Raw genomic sequence first — 26,583 nt, 5'->3', positions numbered from 1 at the left:
GCGGGCTTTAAACCACTGTGCCACCAGGGAAGCCTGAGAACTTAACGTTTCTTAAGAAAATTTGTTGGAAAGGGTGTCTCAAGATTTTAAGACTGTGTGTGTGTGTGTAAAGTTTATCATAATGCAGCTATCAGTGTTGGTACAAGAAGGCCTGAAAGAAACTGGTGTGGATCTAAATCTGAAGAAGTTACACATTTCCTCAAAAAAAAGAAAAATTGCTTTAGAGTCCTCCGTTTAAGAATTTTTAAGTTGTAAACTTAAGTGTACCTTTTAACCATGCCTGCAAATGAGATCTTGAAAACATACAAAGGCCTTTTGCCCACCTTCAGAAATTCTGATTTATTTGACACGAGGTGGGTTCCTGGATATTGGCATATATTAAATGCTCCCAGGATCCACGGTTGAAAAACCACTAGTTTAAAATATTGCTTTGGCAACATTGGTTATGATATGCTAGTGAGAAAAAATTTAAGTTTCATCACGTTACCTTTTTATTCTCTTAATGGTATTTGACCAAAATGAGGCGCCATAAAAAATAAGTACAGGAGGCACATTGCCACCAGGGGTGCCTTTATCGTCAGTCGGGATATAAGGCGAGTGCCCAGAGAGACAGCTGTGATATAAGGCAGAATATGGAAAGTGCCCTCTTGGTACCATAAAGTGTTCTAATGTCCAAAGGTGAGAGAAATCACATTTGGCTGGGAGGACAGGAAATGCTGTAAAGAAGTGGCACTGGAGAAGCATTGTGAAGGAGGAGAGTTGACAGGCAAAATGTAAGGCAGAGCACCTGGGGACATTCAGAGCATCAGTATGGGTAACACCTGTAATGCACTGAAACACGCCCAGCCTGATTTAGCCCGTGAGTTCATAGTGATAATATAAAACAAAAATCCTAATTGGTGACTTCTGGATGGTGCTAGAAAGCCAACTCGTTATCTTGAAATCGGATAAAGGAAAAGGTGTGAGCGTTGATCCTGTCTTCCATCATCAGAACATGTCCCTGGATAAATAATTCCGACAAAGAGAAGTGTCTCTTCATAGACATACTCCAGCTAATAAATGGGGGACCAAGGTTTGGATTCGAATAGTCCCATCTTGCCACCTCAAATTAATGGGTCTAGGGCAACGATCGTTAGTGACTGCTACTATCACAAAAAGGCCAGAGTTAACTTTATGCCTCCTGGTGAAATTGCACAGCATTATTTATGGAAACCAGTCGAACAAGAATCTGGTCAAGCTTCTAGATTTCACTATCAGTTTACAGGAAATACAGAAGACAAAAGAACATGTCAAATTACATCATGGAAATGCAAACAGCAAGTCTAGACTGAGTGAACTCCCCAGGCAAATGACCTGGTCTCCTAGACAAGTTAATTTCAAGGGGAAAACCAACATAAGTGGAGAACTTGCAGATTAAGAGAGACCAGAGAGAGATGTCACCCGATTGCAGCATATGGGCTAATCAAAGAAAAGGAAAAAGGGAAAAAAAATCTTTGAAATAATTGGGGAAATTAAAGTACTGACTAGATATTTGGTGATATTATGAACTGATTGCTACTTTTGTTTAGATGTGATGAAGTTATTGAGATTACATTTCTTAAAAGAGCGGCGTTACATACTAAGATAAATAGAGACAAAATTATTTGCTGAGATGCTTCAGAATACCCAGGGGGAGGATGAGTGGAGCAGAACCCCGGATGAACCAAAGTTGTGGTCTTCAGAGGCATTTGTTAAGACTGGGTGATGAGTATACAGGCTTTCATGATGCTGTTCTCTCTACTTTGGGAAGTGTTTGAAATTCTCCCATCCTAAAACATTCTGGAATTAATTTTTTTAAGTTGTTAGACAAATAAAAGTACAAATAAAATTTTTAATGTAAACTCTCAGGTGATGCTGGTTGATAAGGCCTTGAGAACCAGTGTTTTACAAACATTGTAAAAATCTTGAATTATCTTGGACTTGCAGGAAGTTTCATTAATGCTGCAGAAAAGCTTATTTCATCTGCTGTGTTTGAGTGGTGATGATGGACGTATCCTCATCTTCTCTATTAGAAACAGAAACCCAATTTTAAGTGGAAAAGGAGGGTAGAGAGAGGGCAGTTCACCATTGGTTTGTTACTCCAGGAAAGCAAAATCCACTTTCCTCAATGTCCAGGTGTTAAAAGTCAATGGTTAGGTAGACTGCGAATGCATCTGAGTCAGAGACATGACTTAACGACTCACAGGAAACAGCAAATGAGACTAAAAGCTGTTCATCGTCTCCAGTTAAGTAAGTTACCCATTGATTTTAGAATACCTCTGTCCAAAAAATGTTTTTTAAGCTACTGAATTCTTTTTTTTTTAACATCTTTATTGGAGTATAATTGCTTTACAATGGTGTGTTAGTTTCTGCTTTACAACAAAGTGAATCAGTCATACATATACATGTGTCCCCATATCTCTTCCCTCTTGCGTCTCCCTCTCTCCCACCCCTCTAGGTGGTCACAAAGCACCGAGCTGATCTCCCTGTGCTGTGCGACTGCTTCCCACTAGCTTCTACTGAATTCTTGACTCATTATAGCTGTTATAAACATACCCAATGAAAGTAAGGTGCCTAGATTTGATCACCTAATGAACATCCTATCTTTGGGAACCAAATATTTAACATAAATTCTCTGAAAGGTCCAGTGACGGCTGAATTTCAGTCATATTTTAGATGTTACTACCTAAAGATGCATACAGTGTCAACATGTAGAAATAATTGACTTAAAAAGTTAAATAATGCGCTAGAAAAAAATTATCTGAGTAAGAAGAATCAAGAATTTGGGGGACTTGGGAGTGATTGCAGAGGGGATCCTGTCTGGGGCTGCAAAATAGTCCCATTTTGTGTCCTGTGCCACCTCCATCCATTGCCAGGCTCTTTCTCATCACGTTTGCGGAAGGGCTCTGAAGCCGCTTCGGGGCTGCACGGGGGAGTGAGCTGTGATCATTAGTGATGCTGGCCATGAGCACAGGTGCCCAGTTACAGCCTCAAGCCTGTGATCACCTGGCTCCATGGAGTCATATATCCTCACTCAAGGATGAGAAGGTGAAGGCCCACATAACGTGAGAGACCTTTCCAGTGTCATCCAGCTGGCTGGCAGCTGCGGGGATGTTTGGCAGATAGGAATTTCATTGTTTACATATAACCGTCTATAGCAGATTCTAGACAACCCGTCTTAGTTCTTAGGGCCAAAACAAGCAAACAGAAACAAACCCAAAAACCCTTCAGGGTGAAGAATGGGCCACTATGTTATTGTCTTAAGGACTGTTTATAGTGTTCAAATATGTTTAAAATAGTAAGAAAAAATCTGGTCTGTGCAAGAGAGAGCTGTGGTTCATTAATAGAAATCAAATGGTGAGAAGCCAGAAAATTAGGAACCAGTTAGTACAGTGGTCTGCTTGAGCTAATCATTCCACCTGTTAGACAAAAGGAAGAAGACAGCAGCCAGAAGACAGCTAATAAAACAATGCCCAAGGCCACCTGCAGCATGACCAGAATAATTCCTCCATTGAGGGCCTGGCTGTGGTCTGCTGGCTCAGAGGATGTAGAAGGCTTTGTAGAGGAAGGTTTATTGTATTTGTTTTGGTTTGGTTTGTTTTTACTCATTGAGAAAGTACTTGGCCAGACACTGGTGTGTGTGTGTGTGTGTGTGTGTGTGTGTGTGTGTGTGTGTGTGTGTGTGTGTGTGTGTGGTCTAGTTAAAGCAGTTAGACAGTAAGCAGATAATTGATATCTGAAGAAAGAGCAGGGCGTATTAATACTAAGGTTGCTTATTGGCACCACAAGGAGCTGTATATGTGCTCCTACCACAAAAATGCCTAGTGAGTTCTATGTTACGTATTCTACCATTTATCAATCACGTAGGCTGATAATATCAATAGCTGACATTTGTGGGATGCTTGACATGTGTTATCACTGGACCAAGTTGGAATACTTTGTTTCATTTTAATGTCAGCCATTACAAAGAAGTAGATGGTATCTCATACCCGTTTCACAGAGGGAAAAGCTTCAAGGTCCGCACAGCTGCAAGGGACATAAGGAAAACTTAAAGCCAGGTTTACCTATTAAAGCCACCGTCATATGCAGCACTAAGACTGCCTCTCCCATGTAACTCCTGTGAACCTCTGTGTTCTTATCTCTAAACTGGACATCATACCAATGGAAGCGTCAGAAGAAACAGGTTTTTTTTTTGGTGCAAACTTTATAATTTGTTAAGCATTCTTCAGAAGCAATATGCTGTTATTTACAAATAAAGGATTTAAACCAGCGAGCAGCATTTCATTGTCATACCATTTATTTATATCCATTGAACAATGTTACACAGTTTAGCTAACATGTAATTTATTTTCATACATTATTAAACTTTTTTCGAATACAACATTGATTATTCAGCTGGTTACAATTCAGGCTTCACTTTTCTATCCTACATTTATCTTTTCTCCTAAATAGTCATGCTTGAGAGGGACTAAGTAATTTCCAGTATATTTGCGGTTGCACAGTAATACATACCACTTACACGTCTTCTGGATACTTACTCTTTTGGTATGCCCATTGTTTATCAATTTTCTTATTTTTCTCTTACTACATTAAATCTTAAAGACAAATACGCTTAACGTACGAGATGAGAAATGTTGGTACTGCACAAACAAAATGTAGTTTAGCTTAATAGCTTCCAGTTAATCCATCTTAGACTCCAAGGCCAAGTTTAAAAGACCTTTGTTGAAAATATGATACTGTATATCACCATAAATTAAGCTGATGGATATTTTTTCCCCAGATGACTGCCTTTTTTCTTTCTCCGATTGACTGCTCTATGGCCAAAAATACAGCACATATATCTACATCTTACATTTATAAATGATAATTTAAATCTTTAAACTTAATTAACGTGTTTGTTATGTTAAATAGAAAGGATTTTCTCTAAAAAAAAAAAAAATTCAGAGAAAGTTGAACTCTGTGATACAGAATTGAAATTGGTGGCTGTCAACAAAAACGAATAAAGTTTAACGGGCTTTAGAAAGTGATCCATAGCTAGAATTTCTAAGTAAGGACTGGGATAGAAAGTTTGAAGGGGACTTCTGCCGAAGACAAGGAATGGGGTTAATTCTTCTCAGGTTCAGAGCCTGATCACCTGGGGGAGTGAGCGTGGGTATTCTGGTTTTTTTTTTGTTTGTTTGTTTGTTTTCCGGTACTTGGGCCTCTCTCTGTTGTGGCCTCTCCCACTGCGGAGCACAGGCGCCAGGCGCGCAGGCTCAGCGGCCATGGCTCACGGGCCCAGCCGCTCCGCGGCATGTGGGATCCTCCCGGACCGGGGCACGAACCCGTGTCCCCTGCATCGGCAGGCGGACTCTTAACCACTGCCCCACCAGGGAAGCCCTGAGCGTGGGTATTCTGAAACACAGCTGTGGTTGGCCCTTTAATGATCTCACCGTCCAGATTTTTGTGTTTCACAATATATTTGAGGCTTCTGAGCACCACTTCATTTCCCCAACTACTTCCGTTTCGAAATCATCCGCAGGTCACCTGTGCTTACTCACTGACAGGAGTTATTTTTTTATTTGTTTGTTCTGTAGGAGCTGCCTCTTGTAGGATTAGGTCCACTTTATTGAGCCTTTTTTCTAGTTAAAAAGGAGATGGTGAAGTGATCAAACCTGCTTGTTATTTACTGAACAGTTACAACGAGCAATATTTTCAATTTTACCCATTTTTGTGTGTGAAAGTTGAGAGAACATTTTTGGTGTGTGTTGACTTGTTTTTCTGTTTTGTTCTCCGTAGAAACGCTCCAGAGGCCAAGTGCTGTTTGATAAAGTATGTGAACATCTGAATCTGCTAGAAAAAGACTATTTTGGGCTTACATATCGAGATGCTGAAAACCAGAAGGTGAGTGGTTGAAAGCAATACAAAGTATTATGGCTTCAGCTGCGCTTCACTGCAAGAAAGTGAACTGAAACTGAATTGGTAAATTGTATTCTCCACCTCCCCTCCTACTCCCATGCCCTCACATTTATTATCCAAGGCCCTAAATGCTGTTAATCACCTTATTTCTTCATGAAGGAAATTACTGACAACTTCCTTTAATCTTGAGTCTTTTGGAAACAGTTAGTCAGTGTTTCTGCTTTTCATGCTTGAGTTCTTTATGGTTCCAGAAAAGCATTTTGTATGGTGCTTTGGGGGGATGATATATTTCCATGGATTTGAGCCAATGAGAATCACATACATTGATAATTATACAGAAAACATGTTCACTGGATGCCATCTTATTAATTCATCTTATTACACTTTCATATTCTTGCTGAATCACAATATGAGGTGAATCGTGTACAGACCTGATGTACAAGGCAAGCAGTTAATGTATTCAGTCCACGTTTAATGTTACATGTAAAACCTCTGTAGACTCTTATACCTGCTGCAGTCTCTTCAGGCCTTTATCTCACGTATCCCCCCAACTGCCTGAAAGATAAGGAAGAAGAAATTGTTTCCTTAATGCTGGAAACTGAGCCACAGCAATTGTGCTCATTAAATGTCACTTGTTCTGTTGTCGTTCGTTAGTGAATCATACTTTATCTTTACTGAATTCCTTAGGTGATGTCGAACTTTATTATTAAACACCTGAGTGTTCTGATGAGGAAAATCGTAAGTGTCAAACAAGTGTTCATTTGTTAGGAAAGCATTCTGAGAAGGTGCTTTAAAATCTAGAATCACAGAAGTCGCTGCATGGGACTGAATGGCTAGGACATCAGTGGTCAAGTTACATACACAGTCAGCTCTCTGTGTTCTTGGGTTCTGCATCTGCAGATTCAACCAACAGCAGATCAAAACTATATATATTTTTTAATTCCAGAAAGTTCCAAAAAGCAAAATTTGAATTTACCAGTACACCAGCAAGTATTTACATAACATGTCCATTGAATTAGGTATTATAAATAATCTAGAAATGATTTCAAGTATATGGGGACGTTGCATAGGTTATATACAAATACCGTGCCATTTTATATAAGGGACTTGAGCATCCTCAGATTTGGGTGTTACCTGGGGTCCTGGAACCAATCCCCTGTGGTTACCAAAGGATGACTGTATCTTAAGCTCATGCTTGTAACTTGTTTGAACATAGAATCCACCCTTTTTTCTCCTCTGTTTCTGTGCTAGCTTGAATCCCTGAAGGCACCTGTTGTAAAAGAAAAGAACTTTGTCAAGCCTGAAGTGTGTGCACACACATCTTCTCATTAGACCAGAGCCTGGGCCCTCACAGGACTAGTGAAGGGTGCCAGATGTAGGGGAGGGACCCCGCTGGGGGAGCTTCTGGCAGCCATTCCTTCTCAAATGCGTTTAGTTCATCTCTGCCCAGTCAACACTAAGTCATCTCCATTCTCCTCTGATTCATATTCAGACTCTCACTTCTTTTTCAGAATTGGTTGGACCCTGCTAAGGAGATTAAAAAACAGATTCGAAGTAAGTGCTTTTGGATTATTTATTATGTGTAGAAATAGGAAGATTTTCAAAGAGTGGGGTTATCTGAAATGGTAGCTCATAACCCACATGGCTGGTGTGAATATGGTATTTTGAAAGACAGATTAAGATCTCAAATTTTATCTTTGGCAGGTTGGTCTAGCTCAGATACCCATTATTAATGATCATGATCCGGAAATAAAATGACATGACACTTGACCTGTTATTCCCTTGCCTGTTCAGAGATGTGAGATATGATTTAATCAAGTGATGCCCCCCCCCCACTGACAATCATCTAAAAGTTTCAAACTTAATTATTAATGTTGTATTAAGCCTAACTGCCACCAAAGTATGCAAAGCAAGCAGTCAAGCTAATAGTAATAGTCATTTAATAGCTTAGAAATGGAGTAACAAGTCAGACTGAAGTTTACTGTCTGATGACATCTTCTTTTCTTTAGCCCTAAAGGTGATTTAAGAAATGGACATTTCCTAGCGCACAAAACAATTACATGAGCCACTCAGAAAATTTAAATACAGGTAGCTAATAAGTATTAGAAAAGGTGCTAAGTCTTAGTAATAATTAAATGCAAATTAAATTGAGACATTTTTCACCTATTCAGATTAGCAAAGATTTTAAAAGTTTAATAATGCCCTACACTTGGCAATTTTGTACACAACTGATAGAAATATAACCCTTTAAGAAGGCACTTTGTGTCAGTATTTATTAAAATTTAAAATGTGCTTATTCTTTGACCCCTGATTCTACTTGTAGAAATGTATCCAGTGTCTGCCTAAGAGAGGAGTGTGTACATATGTGTACATGTAGGAAAGTTCATTATCATACCATTGGCAATAGAAGAAGACTCAAAGCAACTTAAATATCCATTTATAAAGAAAGGATTAAATCTATCATGAAATAGCCATACCTTGAAATACTAGGTAGCTGTTAAATAGAATGAGGTACAATAAATATGTTTTAGCTCTCATTAGTGAGACCTTAGAGAAATAATTCATATTTGTTTAAAATGAGTTATGCATATATAGGTATGTGGAAATACCTATACCTCCAGAAGTGGCACCGCAGGGTAGGAGGTTGAGAAAGAGGAATTTTTTCATTTTTATTTTTAAGCCTTTTCTGTAGCTGTTGCTTTTTACTATGGATAAATGGTAAAACATGGATATACTTTATAATTTCAACTAGTTAATTTTTTTCAAGCAATTCATTTTTTATCAATAAAATCTAGTTTAATTTTCCAGAACAACTGATTCTATTTGAAGATTAAATTTAAGACCAATTTATTAATAAGAACAGCATTCCCATCAAAGTTACGATTAAAAGACAGAGCAGGGCTTCCCTGGTGGCGCAGTGGTTGAGAGTCCGCCTGCCGATGCAGGGGACGCAGGTTCGTGCCCCGGTCCGGGAAGATCCCACATGCCGCGGAGCGGCTGGGCCCGTGAGCCATGGCCGCTGAGCCTGCGCGTCCGGAGCCTGTGCTCCGCAACGGGAGAGGCCACAACAGTGAGAGGCCCGCGTGCCACCAAAAAAAAAAAAAAAAAAAGAGAGAGAGAGCAAATCTTTCTAGTGCCTTTGAATGTTCTGAGGTCTCAAAATACCCTACATGCTAATAAAAAGTAATTAGTAGCAAGCAGTTTGAAATGGCTTAATACTAGGTAATATCTCAAAAGAAGCAAAAAATTCACTACGCTTCTAGATATTAGAGAGTCTGATGGTTCTTTATACAACGAAAACATCTTTACCATATTTTTGAGAGGAATTTGGTGTGGTCACTAATCAGAAACTTGATAGTGAAGTAGGTTGATAGAACTAAATTGGGATTAAAACCAGGGACAGCTACAGTTGTGATAAGAAGGTGAAAACTTCAGAGTCCTAGTAAAAACTTTAAGATGATGAATATGTCCTAAGGATCTTTTTATGGAGTTATTAAAAGCAGATGTGCTGAATATCTTAACATTTCATGTGCTTTAGGTCCTCTATATTCCCCTAATTAATAAAACGCTGTTTCATACTTGGTCGATTTTATAATTACAGAGCACTTTGAAAATAAATGTTCAAGGACAAGTCATTATACTGTTACAAGAAAGGCTGTAACAACAGTTAATTTTCTTTTCTACTGTTAATGGAATTCTTTTTTTCCTTCATTTCCCATTTATCCTGTCTCCGACCTTGCTTTCTAAGAGATGAAGTTTAGGGGACAGTCAGAACACGAGATTTAAAGGATATTTTCCTCATGTAGATTAGGCAGTGTTTGTGACAGCAACATAAAGAAAACCAAGTGACAATCATGCAGATAAAGGAGGAGACAAGAAAAAATTGGAATTTTTAGGAATGGAATTTGGTGTTTTTATCTATATTCCTTATTGTTTCCCATGCACAAAATGCCTTCTTTCCACAAAAGGTACATTCTACCAAGGCAGAAAAGTATTATCAGTGCTAATGTAATTATTGTACAATCACCTCCTCTTCCTGAACATAAATACCAACAATAAAAGGATATTTCCATTATTTTTATGCTGTAGGTCTCTAGAATGAGATCTTCAAGAGAATGGCAAATGGCAATCAAGCTGATAAAGATTTTAAGTTATGAATTTATGAGAAATAGAAAATTCTGAGCCTGAAGAGTTTGTTCTTATGAAAAAAAATTCTTATTCCAGTCATCTTTTATGCCTAGCAGATCTAAAATTTCTAAATATATTCTGATATATAGTATATTTATGATATAAAATATATGATAATATAGTGATTTATGCTATAAATGTAGTATATTTAGAAATTTTAAGATTTGGCAGGCATAGAAGACTAAAATTAGAATTTTTTCATAAGAATGAATTCTCTTCAGTTTCACAGTTTTCTGATTATCATAAATTTGGAATATAAAATCCTATATCAGCATTATAGAATGTCATTTTAATGCATTCAAGTTCTTGCATTTCCGTCTCTAACCAGAGCCGTCATCTGATCAGACACAGGCTCACAAACCTATTTATGGCATAACTATAGCCTCCCAGTGATTTGTTTCTACCAGATTCTCTATGAGGATATGTATTTCAGCTTTAATCTGCCTCTCTCATTAATTTCAAAGGTTACACCTCATTTCACTGGATTTTTTTTTTCTTAATTGTGGTGTAGATTGTGTTTTCCTTAAACTTTCCCACCGTTTCAAAATAATGTCCTGCAAAACCTCATATTTGATTGGGTTATAACCTTAGGAAAGTAGCTTCCTTGGGATTAGTGATTTTCAAAGTGCGGTCAAGTGTATTAGAACCATTAGGGTGTTTATTAAAATCACAAGTTCCTCGGCCATAATGCACATCTCCGGAATAAAAACCTCTGAGTAAGGCCTAGGGATTGGCATTTTTAACAAGCCCCTCAGATACTTCTTAGGCCCACGATCATTTGAAAGTCACTTTCCTGTAATGAGGATTTTTGCATTGAAATATCTTTCTTCTATTTTTATTCCCTCTTAGTTTCCAACTTCTAGTGTTTACCCTGAATTTATTATGAGTTTAATTACATTGCTTAACGATTCATTGGATTCACTTTGAAGTGGATAAAAATTATAAAAGAGCAATAAATCCATTTCCCATAACGAATCCATTAGCTTTCATTCCAGTTGCTTGCAGGGAAACCAGCTCTCATTATGAACCTCACCGCTGGCAAGCATTCCATTTTAGCAGGAGGTGAATAGGAATCAATAGGAAACTAAAACCAAATCAGACTTGTTAATTTTAGAATAACAAGAGGACGTTTTTGAGAACAGTGGGAAAAATAATCGCTAGAAATATGTTTGATTGCCAGATATTTTACGGCTTGTAATTCTTACAGCCCATGTTTTGGGAATATTTTCTTAGTGGTTTAGAAATGACACGAAACACCCAGTAATACCCGGTCCCTATTACCAAGTCCTTTATAAGGCAACTCAAATGGTGTCCCTGCCAGGTGGACCTCTAAGTGTAATATGAATAGCAGTGTCCAGAATAAACCAGAATTCGTGAATGGACTATGCCATGGATGACAGAAATACAGGTGACCTCTGCAGCTAAGTATTTGCTACTCAAGCAAGAGAACAGTTCAAAGGAAGGAGCCGGGAGGTCCTTAGGATGTTGTCCCTTTCTTGTGAATGTTTGGGAAGGACTCGGGGAGAGAATGGAGCTTCCAGGAGTCACCGAATGGGAGAAGGGGGTGTTTGGAAGTCTTAGGAGGGCATTTGAAGCATGAGGGCTGGACCACGAGGTCATGAAACACAGAGCAAAAGGAAGACCACGGCTCGGAGGAAAGGCCTCCAGCACCGAAGCTGGGAGACCAGGAGGGTCCTCCAAGCCGCCGTTCAGAACGAGCAGGGCCTGGGCCCTTGGAGTGTGCTTACTGGGTGGAGGGAAGACATGGAAACAGTTCCCGGCGAAGGAGCACCCAGGCTTCAGTAATGTGCCGCATTTATTAAAAGGCCAGACGGAGAGAACAAGGTGAAAATAAGTGACAGGGGTGATCACAGAGAGAGTAAATGTCGAAAAGAAGAAAAGGTGCGTTTTATTCTCACTTACGGTGATAAACATGGTTAGGTATACGCAACTAGAGAATGCATGGGTAAAACGGAGCACTCGGGAAGGCTTGTAATGGCTCACGTTTACATATGGACAGTCTGGGGAGCAGGTGCCTGTGAGCTGACGTCTGGGTGACCCTCTTCCCCGCTGGAGAGGCCATAGGAGATGCCACAGGAGGAGGGGTGGCTGCGTGCAGTGAGGACCGTCCTGATCAGGGGCTGAGGAGGAGGGCTGGGTTTGGTAATGCACAGCAAATACCCCCACTGTCTCTTCCATCAGAAAGTTCCCCAAGTAAGAAAAGAACTTTCCGAATGGCCTACAGAGCAGCTCATCTCTTAATATGACAGCAAACCTTTCCCATAAAATAAAGGTATCCTGAACAGTCCCTTAACATGTATTATTATGGGATCTGACCTGTAATAACAAAGCGGAAAGGACAAAGGAAATGGGATTCTGTCTGTAATGTTGGTATGTGAGCTCTCCAGAACTTCAGAGAATAGATCCGGTTAGCCCTAGTCTCCTCTGATTGAGGCTTATCTGTCTCATTTACTTTTTTTCCCTCTTCCCAAGGCCTTTGTCCCTGAGAAAGGGAGGAAGTTTAGTCAATTTCCTTGCTAGTTAGAAACCCCAGTAAAGTATTTGATGGGGCAGAAGATTAGAAACTGGAGGAAGTTTCAGAGTTACCTGTGAATTTCACTGAAAGGAGACCTCCCTATTTTCCATTGATGATTAAAAGTTGCCTGGGTGTCAGTGCCTGGAGTTAGGGCAGTTCTAGCTACCACTTATTATTATAAGTACAAAGGGACTTTATTTTGATTTTTTCTCCTCTCTGCAGGTGGTGCTTGGCACTTTTCATTTAATGTGAAATTTTACCCACCAGACCCTTCCCAGCTCTCTGAAGATATCACCAGGTATTTGAAAGTTGGCAGTGAAAAAGGCAGGCATGTTGGGAGTTGTACTACTCTTAAATTCTCGGGAGGAGAGCAGGCTTAACATCTGGGAACCTTACAGTCATCTACACTGAAATGGCAAACAAAAGGCAAATGAATGAGAGCAAACATCCGATGAGAAGATTTGCCAAATCATATCTGTTCCCAGTTGAATCTTTGGTGCTAAGCTGATACCTCCCTCTGCCTGACCCTGGTGGGGAAACACGCAGAATTGAGATGCTGTCATCCACCCCCCGCAGTCAAATTCAATGGGATTCAGCCTTAAGTGATATGACAATTCCTAGTGCTCCTGCTTCAAAACTTAGAGCAAAAGTGTGTCTTCGGATGCTTATGCCTTTTTATATAACCAGTCTGATACGTGGTGGCGCCGCGTTTTAAAAAATCACACAGGCGTGCACACACACACAAATGCACATAAACACGTGCACACCTAAGAGTGTACCTTCCACACCTTCTGTATACAAGGAAGAGGTTTCATTCGTTTTAGAGAAAAGGCATCAAGAAAGGAATCTAACAGTCTGGCCTGGTGACTGAGCTTTGAGTATAAGGAAGAATCTCTTTATGAAGCCATTCTGGGTTTGCTGTGTGTCTTTCTAGGCCTCTTCTAATGCTTTCTACTTTGGAATCCTTGGTTTTCTCACTGTGTTTCGTAGTAAGTTCATAGCCAGTCAGAGTGATACTGTGCAGTGTGGCCTTAACAACCCTTCTTGGCAGGCTTTTCAGGAAAGAGAAATTACTCAAAAAGCTATGATGAGAAATCATTTCAGCAGACATGTTAGGAGAAGGGGAAAAACTATTTCCAGAAGATTTCTTTTGTATTTTCATTAAATCAAAAAACACGGGCTTCCCTGGTGGCGCAGTGGTTGAGAATCCGCCTGCCAATGCAGGGGATACGGGTTCGTGCCCCGGTCCGGGAAGATCCCACATGCCACGGAGCGGCTGGGCCCGTGAGCCGTGGCCGCTGAGCCTGCGCGTCCGGAGCCTGTGCGTCCGGAGCCTGTGCTCCGCAACGGGAGAGGCCACGGCAGTGAGAGGCCCGCGTACAGCAAAAAAAAAAAAAAAAAAAAAAAAAACCAATTTGTAATTTCTTTTATAAAGATACTTTTTAGTAGTCGAGGGACTATTTAATTGTGGCTAATTTATGGTTAGAGAGCGTATATATACTTTGAGTTGGAATGTAGTGCATGATTCCTTTCCATTTGTGTCATGTGTGTAGGGCCTGTGAAATGTGTAGAAATTTTTGTATCTGGATTACATGGCATTTACTTGTATCATGAGCTGAAAAGCATAGTTAGAGGGGACCTTAACACTTTAGCATAGTCCTCAGCTTCAACAGATGAACGGTTCGTTTCTTCTGTGAAAGGTACAAGGTGTATTTTATTCTTATACTCGTATGCTGGGCCATGAAGACTGTTAATAAAATTCATCCATGTTCCCACTTACCTTGGAGTCTTCTACTGTTAGTATATCTATCTGTCACTCTTAGAAGCAGAATAACAGGGAAGGTAAAAGCTATTAATGGAGATATTTGCATATGATATTGGCAAAATTATATGGAAAATGTTTCATAGTCCCCCAATTTAGAATTGTTTACTTTTAGTGATGAGATTTTAAGGTAATAATTCTTCAAAGTTAGTCTTCGTAACGGTTGAATTCTAGGAAGTCATCTAAAGAAAAAAAATGAGACCTTGACCCAGGAGAAAGCTCCTCTCATCAGGAACGCAGGAAGTGGCAGGTAGCGTTCATGACGGCGCAGCCGTTGAGTTACCTGCAATTTGTCTTGGTCGTGTGGCAGGACCTTTCATCTAGATAGCAAAATGAGACTTACGTTAGGTAGTTGGGGCCTAATCATTATATTTAAGAGCACCCTTTTTATATTATAATTTCCCCCACCGGAGATTTTGTTTGACTTTCAACATTATCTTAATGTGAGAGAAATAGTCTGTAGGTTTCTTTTACCCTGTGCCTCATCAGTGAATGCCTGTATTATTATGGACTTGCCTCTAGATGCCCTTAAATATTGTATTTTGTAGCTAAGTCTCTTCCGCTAGTATTTAGATCCAGATACAGATGCTAGACGATGTGTCCTAGTGGATTATTCTGCAGGGAGAGCTTGCCTGTCGCCCACTTTGTACTGGGCAGTCTCCTTTCCAGTCTCCTAACGCTGGCTTTCTGCCTGTCCTCTGGTTCCTGGAAGGTACTACCTCTGCTTGCAGCTGCGCGATGACATCGTGTCTGGCAGGCTGCCCTGCTCCTCTGTCACCCTCGCCACGTTGGGCTCGTACACCGTCCAGTCGGAACTGGGAGACTACGACCCAGATGAGTGTGGCAGTGACTACATCAGCGAGTTCCACTTCGCGCCAAACCACACGAAAGAACTAGAAGACAAAGTCATCGAGCTGCACAAGAGCCACAGGTTAGCAGCAGGAACCCCGAGAGCGTCCGTTTAAGCTGTGCTCGGGGGGCCGGGTATCCCCTGCACCGCCTGCTTCTCCCGAGACTGAAGTCAGTGCCTTAAGGGTGGGACTCAGCAGAGTGAGGTTCTGGACCTGGTACAGTTCTGGCCAGTTACACGGCTACTCAGGACGTCCTTGTGATGTTCCTGCTAAAAGCATTTTCCTGGTATTCTCCCCCCGCCTCCCCCAGAGTACAGATCTTTTGGTGCCTCTGTGGGAACTTGCAAGGGAGCTAAGTGGAAAATATTATGGCTCCACCAGATTAAAAAAAAAAAACCAGCATTGTAATATCTCTCATTTTTTTCTTATCAGAGGAATGACGCCCGCAGAAGCAGAGATGCATTTCTTGGAAAATGCCAAAAAGCTTTCCATGTATGGGGTGGATTTACATCATGCCAAGGTATGCATTTTTTAAACTCCAGGCCTTCTATCTAATTTTATTTAACAGTGTCCAGGACCCAGTTGTCACAAACATTATATGCCAAGTACTGTGTATGCCCCGTTGTGACGCCCACCAGGCACTCAGAAAATTCATGTTAGATTTTAAAAAGTCTCTATAAAGTTTAGATACTGTGACAAATAATGGGTGCTTTGAAATAAGATGATTATTTTGAAGTTCAGTTAAAATTAACCAGCCAGGCTAAGATTGCCTAGTCTATCACAGTGGTTCACTTTTCCTGGGAACAGCTTTGATCCATCTTCTGAGCTGATAAAAGCTCTGTGTCCCAGAATAGCCCCACTCTCCATCTCATCACTGTCACCTTTTTATTTTATTTATTTTTTTGCCTAACTTGTCTTTTAAAGAAAGAAAAAGAGGGAAGAGATAAGATAAGAGAGCAGAGAGAACTGGAGAAGCACTATAGTTTGGGGTTTGTTTTGTTTTGAACTTTCTCAGTCACTGTGTGTAATGAAATGGATTCTGCATCCTTACATACAGCACATTAATTGTAGTGTTTGGTCAGTTTATTTTCAGGACATTCTCTGTAATAAATAATTCTGCTACAAATAAACCCTCTCTGCCTGTCCAAAAAAAAAAAAAGAAAAGAAAAGATTGCCTAGTCAATGGGTGAATTGTTGAGGCTGTATCTTGGTTCCAGAGTCTTGCGAAGAGAGAAGTCGGGATTGGACTGGATTAAAGGTTGGGAGGATGTATCAGCAGCTTTTACTCCATGTCACACTTTTTCCAGAATCTCTGTAGTTTTCAACAGTGAGAGAGTGAAAGTATGGACTCTTTTAGTCTGTTATCTGAACAGCTGAGAATAGAAGTACCGTGGAAGCAGAGGCAAGCTTTCCCAAAAACTTCTGTCAGCAAAACATAGGAAATGTGTTAGGCTCTTAGGGATAGGTACTTCCTACCTGGTACTTCAGCAGCACTGAAAAGATCAGTACTTGAAGTTCGGGGGCAGCTTCTTCTGATTTGGGCTGACATGATGATGTCGCTCCTGGGTGGGGATGTGGCTTTACTTCGGGTGGACAGAGTGGTCCTGATCACACAGTCCGGGGCTCACAGGAAGAGGCACTTAACAGGATGCCAGCCAAGCGAGTGTCTTACACAGTCAAGTTTGGGGCCAACAAATGAAGAGGGTTTCAGCCGGCTTTGTTTAGGCAAACATCTCAACCACCCTGGGGACCCCTAGGAGGAAAATCTATGATCTGTTGATGCTGCATTTGGGGACCTGACAGATTGAAAGTGAGTTTGGACAAGAAAATGGTGAGGATCAAATGAACGCAGGTCGAATGGCTTGCGTCTGTGGATCATTTTGTACATCACTCAGGGTGAGCACTTCTGAGGCCTGAAGGCCTCAACAAGAGCAAAATCTCTGAGAATTGGCTAGGGCTTACAGCAGGGATGCTGGTACCGGAGAGCCAAGCTCATTGACATTTGTTTTTAATTACACCAGCAGGTATAGCTCTGTTTCCTTGCCAGTTAATTATTACATGTTTTCACTTACTTTGTGCTCAGGTAACATAGCATTTTATGGTTTGTGCCAGATATAAGGTAGGATGAGGATTTAAAAAGAAAATAAGGACACGCACTAAGATTGTGTTTCTCTTAGAGTTTTTCCCTACATGGCTAAAGGATAAGGAAACAAGACAAAATTGAAGGTAGCCTGGAAATTTGAGTGACTCGAAAGCTATTTTTGAGTTACATTACACACGACTCACTTACTGCCCAGGGGAAAATAAATAAATAAATTAAAGGTGAGGGCCTCCATTTAGGAGAAGGGCAACTCAGCATGTATCTGTGTTCCTATCAGGAAAAATGAAATCACTTAACATGGCTGTAGCGACTGAATTAAAATAGATGGCTGCTTTGTCATTCAATAATGTGATTTGAAATTACGCCAATTAAAAAAGAGAGAGGGGCTTCCCTGGTGGCGCAGTGGTTGAGAGTCCACCTGCCGATGCAGGGGACGCGGGTTCGTGCCCCGGTCCGGGAGGATCCCACATGCCGCGGAGCGGCTGGGCCTGTGGGCTATGGCCGCTGAGCCTGCATGTCCAGAGCCTGCGCTCCCCAGCGGGAGAGGCCACGACAGTGAGAGGCCCGCGTACCGCAAAAAAAAAAAAATGCAGCCTGTGATAGGATTTCATGTGAATACTAAATATAACCAGTGATTTGGTTATGGACTTCATTTTCTCATGCAGACGCCCTCCATCATTTCAAGAAGGAAGTCTACTGAATTAAATTAGAGCTAATTTCAGGTTATAAGTGAGATGCTTCTCTTCTATTGATAGTATTGAAAGGCCCTGAGCTCTAGGACCTAGTTAGAAATTCCGAACTGTGATCTGGGACTCCACAGCTCTGTATGAAGAATAAATATCCATATTAGGTGAAGGTCCCTTGGTTTGGAAAACCTCTTCTAAATGCTTTGGTTTTTTCTTAGGAAGACTGTGTCTGCTTGTTTGTCATTTAATGTCACTCTGAATAGGCTCTGTCGGAGTCATTTATTTCATATAAGATTCTGAAATGTAGTTATAAATCCATATCGGGTGTCCCGTGGACCAGGAGATAATAAAGGATGGGAAAGTTGGAACAGTGATTTTAAGTTAAGAGAATAGTACCTTCGTTTATTTTAATTAGGATAGGCTGAGGCTGTCCAGGGCTTCCTTCAGTGCTCCCTGCTAAAGGGAGCATTAAATATGTTTATTGATAGGGAAACACATGTCCCCAAGAAAGACCATGGTTATAGCTTTTGATACAGAAGGTTTATCAAGCTACCACCTCAATTCTATGGGCTGCGGCAGTAACCTTGATATCAAAAGTATCCTTTTTTTTTTTGGTTGCTGTGCCATGAATGAAATGGAAACATTCATCAATTTTAAGCTCCACTTATTCCTGCCATTTTCTTTCTTCGGTTGCCTTTTCTTCCGGCAAACAAGTAGTGGCTTAACACGTGCTAGCCAGGCGCTGTGCTGACCACGTGGCCAGGTCAGCAGGGTAAACGGAGGCTGCTCTCCATCAGCCACGGTCTGGAGAAGGAAGAGGAATGCGGTTAGTGGCAGCACCGCTGGCTCGGGCTGTGCTGGCGATATTAATGCTATGGGGACCCAGAGAAGTGTGTGTGGGAGACGCCAAGGGAAATTGCATAGCAGGAGCCTCCGATCTTCCCCACAAATGGATTCCACTTCCTTGTGATTCAAAGATACTAAGGAGTGATTTAAAGTAGATAATAATGGAAGAGGTTGTAAATGCCCAGAATGCCTCCTACACTTAGGTTCTTCATCACAAAGAAAGTGACTCAAGGAGCCGTTATTCCAGCAGCCCTGCTCATGCAGACATTTCTGCCCAGGACCTGGGGGGTCGCCTGTGTGGTCCTTGGAGCAGGTCGGCTAGATCTCAGGGTCCATTGTGGCCCCCCCACCGCAACCGCCCTACTTCCAGCATCAGGTCATAGCTCTGTAAATTTCTCTTTCAGGTTAAAGCCCTCTGTAAATGGTGGCGGAGCCTTTGAATTCCCCTCAAATCTGATTATGTTGTAATACCTGCCATCAAGTCCTTCCACTTCTATAGAGTGATCTCGTGTCTAGTGGAGTGATACGTTTCCAAGGAAAAATATTTCATTTTAAATCAGTTCAATTGTGTGTGTAACCTCACAGTTCCCAGAGAGGGACCAAAATATTTATTTCTGATTCTGGAAATGTTCATCTTGTGCTTTGCACTGGCGGGATTTAGGAAGTCAGTCCCTCCCACCCCCGTACAGATGAGTCAGAAGCCCCCGTTTGGATTCTTTCTTGTCCCGCTCCCCGCGTTTGCTGGGGCTGCAGTGACTCAAAGCGGGACAGCCCCGCCGATGACTGTGTCTCAGACCTCAGCTTCACCTCCACGACACCCTGCTTCCAACAACCAGTGAGACACGGCGGGTGGGGACCACACATCACACACAGACAGCACTGCCTTCTGTCCTTTGTTCTTACCCCACTCAAGACCACCACAGATGTTCACTTTACCCTGATTTCACTGGGACACAACATTGAGGGGGCATAGACTGCTCGTGGGGTGTCTCCTGAGCTTTATATCACATCTCTGATGACCTCTGGGACCCCTCATTGCACATCCCTAGGAGATGACCCAAAGGTGGACTGTGCAAGCAGCAAAAGCAAGTTGCAAATACAGCGTGATCCCACTTTTGTTTTAAAAGAAATCCATACGCATCTATTAAATGCATCTATATTTATGTATGTGAGCCAGGTGGTTAAGTGAGCACCACTGGGCGGTGAGTGTGTGTTGGGGTCCTGTCGGGGAGTACGCTCATACTGTAAAAAGACTATTTTATATTCGAATTTTACTCTGACAGTAATGGTATATAAAAAGAGAATCAAGGGCTTCCCTGGTGGCGCAGTGGTGAAGAATCAGCCTGCCAATGCAGGGGACACGGGTTCGAGCCCTCGTCCGGGAAGATCCCACATGCCACAGAGCAAATAAGCCCGTGCACCACAACTACTGAGCCTGTGCTCTAGAGCCCACGAGCCACAACTACTGAAGCCCGCACGCCTAGAGCCCGTGCTCCACAACAAGAGAAGCCACCACAATGAGAAACGCGCACACCACATTGAAGAGTAGCCCCCGCTCGCCGCGACTAGAGAAAGCCCACACACAGCAACGAAGACCCAACACAACCAATAAATAAATAAATAAATAAATAAATAAATAAATAAATAAATAAATAAATAAAAATTAAAAAAGAGAGAGAGAGAGAATCAAGACTTTTTAAAGGAACAAACCCCAAAACACTCATCGGAAAGGATGGGGGTCTCTCTGTTAGTGTACATATTAGTTAAGAGTCCTGCCCCTGGAAGCAGGCTGCCCATATTCAACTGGGATGGACACTTAACCTTTCTGTGCCTCAGTTTTCTTGCCTGTAAAGTGGGAATAATAATAGCAGCTATCTCAGAATTATACTAGTGAAGATTAACAATGTATATAAAGTGGTCAGAGCCGTGCCTGGCACTCAGTAATAAGAACTGAGGCTCTGATCGTTACTGTTACTAGCACACCTTCACCTGGGTGACCTTCTCTGTGTGCAGCGTTGACATGCTGTGTAAGTCCAAGATACCTGGGTGAACAGAGTTTGCACTAACAAATCTCCATAGTGATACATATCTTCATCAAAAGGCTATTATTTAGTGGTAATATTTTTTAAAGTGCTACAGTACTTTTCATATTTAGATTAGAGCTGCAGGTAGTTAATTATAGGTTCTGACCTGGAGGCTTAAATAGTGTACCCACCATAAATGGAAATAGGTGAGATGCTCATCCATCGTTTCTTGCTGCCATTTTCCAGGATTCTGAAGGAGTTGAAATCATGTTAGGAGTGTGTGCAAGTGGTTTGTTGATATATCGTGACCGACTACGCATCAACAGGTTTGCCTGGCCAAAGGTTCTAAAGATTTCATACAAACGGAGCACCTTTTACATTAAGATTCGGCCGGGAGAGGTAAGTAGACCCCAATTTGCATGTACGTTGGGAAGAAAGTTACCAAAGAGCAAACAAAAATTTAAATTACCTGCTCACACGTTCTGAACATGACAGGACATAATGAGTTATAGCTAAATGCCTAAGAGAACTTATTGTAGGTTTGTCCAATAAACAGTAATAAATAAGATATTGTCTTCTTTTTTATTGTGGTGTTCTAGTTTTTCCCCACTGCACACATTAATCGAAAGGCTTTTCTTTTTACATATGTCAGTGGAAAATCAAGATTCATGAATAATGTTTTGTATTTTTCAAGTTGCGGTATAAAAGAAACTCTTAGTTGCTAAACCTCTTTGTGAATAAAGAATAGATTTCTTCCCATTGGTCCTGTTGATCCATCTCCGTGTCCCCTCTCTTGTCCTCCAAATCTGATAGGACCCTAAAGGGAATAGCCTAGAGGCAACATCATCAAAGTGTAAGAAAAATTAGAACAAGTGACACCGGGTATAAATTATGCAAGTTCTGTAGCCTAATGTATTTCTCCCCTTTGTTTTTCAATCAGAGAGGCTAATGAAAGAATCAAAATTGTTCATTAATCCTTGCTCCTTAGGCAGAAGCATCCGTCCATGGTCAACTTATGTCCTCCTTAGTGGTTTGACATAATATATAGTAAATATCTGCTGTTTTCTCATAATAGATAATAAAAATGTCCAAGTTCTAATTAGTATAGTTAATATAATGGAGGCAGTTGAAGCTCTAAGACTGCAGCTCATTTAGTTTCTGAACATTTTCTGGTACAATATAGAATTATCTCCTGTCTTCAAAATTAACCTCACCACTGGTGGAAAACACAATTTAAAAATCACTGTATGGATTATAATGTACAGCATGGTGACTGTAGTTCATGACACTGTATTGTGTATTTGAAGTTGCTAAGAGAGTAGATCTTAAAAGTTCTCATCATAAGAAAAAAAATTTGTAACTTTGCGTGGTAATAGATATTAACTAGCCTCATTGTGGTGGTCATGTCACAAAATATACAAATATCAAAGCATTATGTTGTACATCCGAAACTAATATAATGCTATATGTCAGTTATATCTCAGTACAAAAAAAGTTTAAAGAATAAGACTATAAAGCAAGCAATCGTGTTTAACGTAAATATAAAATCAAACTTGTCTATGAAGACTGAAATAATCTACGAGCTTTTCATATAAATATCCGAAATTAAAGTCATTTTTTAATATTTCCTAAAGATTGCATGTTAAACTTATAACCAAGATGCGTTTGATTTATGAAACATTAAGTGATCATCTATATATTGTCAAGCACTGTGTTGGGCATTGAGAATAGAAAGATAAATACGACCTTGTTCCTCTCCTATAGGGAGTTTCTGTTTAGCAGAGAAGACTCACACACTTGCGATTACAGCATCACGATGCAAGTGTGATAATATTCCGTAGACCTGAAATGAGCGTAGGTGTTGTGAGGGGCCAGAAGGGGAAGTTGGAGCAGTGCATCATGAGACCATAGTGAGCCATGGGAACTTTAAACTGGGATGGGACATACTCGATGGATATTTTGGGATGAAATTCAGCAACTTAGTAATGTGATGTGAAAGGACCTAAACTAGCGCAGAGGCTGTGGGAATAGAATGGAAGAAGCACATTTGAGAGAGAGGTTTCAGAGGCAGAACCAGTAGGTCCTGGAGACAGGATGGGGGAAGGATCAAAAGAGGAAAGAAGAGAGTCCAGGATAATCAGGGGGTTTTGGTGATGATATTACTAGAGAGAAAAAGGGAGAATTTCAGGAAAAAAAAGATTGAAATTCCTTTTGGGACAGATTTTGGCGGGGGGTGGTGATCCTTGCATAGTAAGAAATAAAAGATTTAAACAGTGTCATCAGCTGAATAATACATTTTATTCAAAGCCTTAGGCCTGGAAGAAATTACCAAGAACAAGGAAGTTAGAGGGGGAAAAACCCTAAAACAGAAACTCTGGATAATACCACTTTTTGAGGGAGGGGTAGGCAGAAAAGGACCAGAGGCAGATGAGGAAAAACAGCCCGAGAAGAGAAGGGCCAGAAACAGTCATGGATGATAAGTAAGGAAGATGAGATTCAGGGAACCTGGTTCACCAGCAGTGCCAGATGGGACAGAGGAGGTGCTTGGATGAGAACTAAGGAAAGTGTGTTGAACCTGACAGTCAGGTCTTGTTGCGGCAGTGAGAGGTCAGGAAAGAGTGAGAGCCCCCGGCGGGTAGCGGCAAGGCCAAGGCGAGGAGTGAAGTAGCAGCGGCTCCCCTTCCTGACACTTAGCAGTGATTCTGGTTGCGCAGAAACACGCTCAGAGATAGTCGTTTTCCCCCCCTTTTTTACAACCATATTCATGGGCTGAGAAGAATGAGTGGGAAGGAATTACTGGTGGCACAAAGGCTCTGAAGCAGTTGGAAGAAGTGGATACAGAGCACAGAGAGAGAGAGAGAGAGAGAGAGAGAGAGAGAGAGAGAGAGAGAGAGAAATGTTCAGAAAGTGCTGGGATCTCTCTCATCCGTGTGCTGAGCAGGACAGAGCAGGAAGAGACTCTTCCCAGCTTCCCACTTCTTCCGGGAAGAGCTAGCTGCCTCTGCTGTAAAACCCCTGGCCTGAGCGTGGCGTGTCGTCCGCGTGAGATGCAGCATGAATAAACGGAGGGTGGGTTCGTCAAGGTCCCTTTTCCTCTGGCTTGTCGGTTGACTGGGTCCATTGGACGGGGGTGAGTTTCACGACCGGCCCTGGACAGGAACGTCAGAGAAAGGGAGAAAATGGGGAAGGCAACTGCATTTAGAGCCACCCGTGGTGTATTTCCCCTTCTCCTCCTGGCCAGTCCCACTCAATGAACAAGAAACAGAGGTCCAGGATAGCTAAAGTTCACATACCTCGCACAGGACCCCTCCCCTTGGTTCTTTGCCACATAAATTACTTTTGCTCTCCATTATACCAGTAGTCTGGGGGGTTTGGGCTCTTTGGGGAAGGCTTTGACTGTTTAAGATGATTGCCCTCTGGTGGCCTGATGTATCCTGTCTTCAGAAAATTTAAAAAATTTATTGAGTATCTGCCATAGTAATATTAAAATATATTACTCAGGAAGTTAGCTATCTCACCCTGAAAAAGCAAATGGCTGATGGAGTATCATCTGAACTCTACATGCTGAAAAATATGAAAATCTGTTCTCCCAATCCCTGACCTTATACAGTCGGCCCTCCTTATCCCAGGGTTCTGCGTGTGTGGATGCAACCAACTATGGATTGAAAATATTTGGGGAAAAAATTCTAGAGAATACCAAAAAGGAAAACTTGAATTTTCTGCATGCAGGCAACTATTTCCGTAGCATTCACATTGTATTTCAACTATTGACCTAGCATTTACATTGTGTTAGGCATTATAAGTAATCTAGAGATGATTTAAAGTATATGGGAGGGTTGCATAAGTTATATGCATATATAGTATGCTATTTTATGTAAGGGATTTGAGCATTCATAGATTTTGGTATCCACAGGGGTCCTGGAATCAATCCCCTTTGGATACTGAGGGACGACTGTATAATATTGAGAGATGTTAGCATTTAACATGATAATCCATATTAGAATGCACAAATAGAATCAGCAGTATCTGATACCAAGTCATCAAATACCTAGGATATGTGCATATTTCCAGACCAGATACAAGGAGAAAATGTCATCCTGAGAATGCTGTAGACTGTAAACATTTTATTCGTTTCTGTGCGTTCCAGCTGAAGTCATGATGTCAGAGAGAAACTATGAAGATTAGACTTAGAAATCAGATCAGGACAAATTGGTCTCTGGAAGGAATACAAATATTCTTCATTTTTTGCATTTAGTTTTCGTAAGATTCATGCTTGTACGTGAAACATTTACTACATGCATAATGTGGTTATCTGTACCTGCAGCATTTTAAGGAGATAGATATGAGGTTTTTTTTTTTAATGAGTGAACGTGTATAGCATGAAATCTGTGTATAGCAATTGATTTAGGGAGTTAAGAAAAAATTTGTGGGTAGTATTTTGACTTTGTATATTATTTGCTCTCATGTTATTTACGATTCCAAACTTCACTCTACTCTTCAATATGTCTTTTAAATTTAGTTTGAACAATTTGAAAGCACCATCGGGTTTAAGCTGCCCAACCATAGAGCGGCCAAGCGTTTATGGAAAGTGTGTGTAGAACACCATACATTTTTCAGGTGGGTAGAGATCATTTTGGTTTTTCCTAAGGAAGAATTAGAATGACTGGAATCACCTACACTGAAAAAAGGTTGTTAGAAAGAAGAATGTGACCACAAGATACTTCCTATTCCTTCAAGTTTGTTGCCGCCAGATTTCTTGATAAATCCTAAAGGAACCTCTGACTAAATTTGAAGGATTTTCCTTAATTTGTCGGATACTTATCTGTCTCATCTCCCCTTCATTTTCTTTAGTGGTTTTTCATTATTTTTCTAGAACATCCACTTCAGATGTCCAATCCATTCCTCACTCTTTCAGTAGCTTTTCAATACCATGCACCCCTTTGCCCACATACAGTAAGTACTAAAGCCCTGAGATTTGTGTCTACAAAGTAATAAACTATCACTGTTCTTCACTAACATCATCTACTTAATTGCTCTCTGGGTTTGTAGAACCACAGACTCTCCAGTTCCATAGGATGTTCAAATTCATCTAGTCCAACTGCACCCCTGTTTTGCTTCTAGCCTCTCTACAACATCCCTAGTTGATATACACTGTGTGAAGTGATTTTTTTTTCCTTATAAAATCAGGGTTCAACCTTGAGTACACAAAACAGTTTACCTTTCAGAACAGAGTAATAAGTTAGCATTCTTAGTATGTGGCTTAATAGTCTTGCTGATGTTTTTCCTTTAATATCTCCAGACTGTTGTTACCAGAAGCACCTCCAAAGAAGTTCCTTACCTTGGGTTCCAAGTTTCGTTACAGTGGCAGAACACAAGCCCAAACCAGAAGAGCTAGTGCATTGATAGACCGTCCAGCCCCTTACTTCGAACGTTCGTCCAGCAAACGTTATACCATGTCTCGCAGCTTGGATGGAGGTAGGCACTGCTCCCCTTAATGATCGCTAGTGGCTACCGAGCAGCGTGAAACCATCGTGAGCCTTTGATGGACATAGGTGCTCTGGGATGGCATGAAAGGAAGAGCACTTGTTGGTCTTCGGCTGAGTGGCAAATTTT

At 41.1% G+C, this 26,583-nt stretch overlaps 1 protein-coding gene across 50 annotated transcripts in view; it reads left to right on the top strand.

Moving 5' to 3' along the window:
* Positions 1–26,583, top strand: part of EPB41L3 (erythrocyte membrane protein band 4.1 like 3) — a 223,223-nt gene that overhangs the window by 165,386 nt on the left and 31,254 nt on the right. For all 50 annotated transcript variants that reach the window (XM_067015583.1, XM_067015616.1, XM_067015615.1 and 47 more), the window contains exons 4-11: positions 5,797–5,901; positions 7,428–7,470; positions 12,863–12,938; positions 15,175–15,393; positions 15,746–15,833; positions 21,217–21,369; positions 25,490–25,587; positions 26,270–26,445. In XM_067015583.1, coding sequence (XP_066871684.1) covers positions 5,797–5,901; positions 7,428–7,470; positions 12,863–12,938; positions 15,175–15,393; positions 15,746–15,833; positions 21,217–21,369; positions 25,490–25,587; positions 26,270–26,445 — 958 coding nt within the window. The remainder of the gene's footprint in view (positions 1–5,796; positions 5,902–7,427; positions 7,471–12,862; positions 12,939–15,174; positions 15,394–15,745; positions 15,834–21,216; positions 21,370–25,489; positions 25,588–26,269; positions 26,446–26,583) is intronic.

This window comes from Kogia breviceps, chromosome 15 (genome assembly GCF_026419965.1).
Source record: "Kogia breviceps isolate mKogBre1 chromosome 15, mKogBre1 haplotype 1, whole genome shotgun sequence".
NCBI classification, from domain to species: domain Eukaryota; kingdom Metazoa; phylum Chordata; class Mammalia; order Artiodactyla; family Physeteridae; genus Kogia; species Kogia breviceps.
The sequence above is the reverse complement of the archived record's forward strand: the minus strand, read 5'-3'. Positions and strand labels throughout refer to the sequence as shown.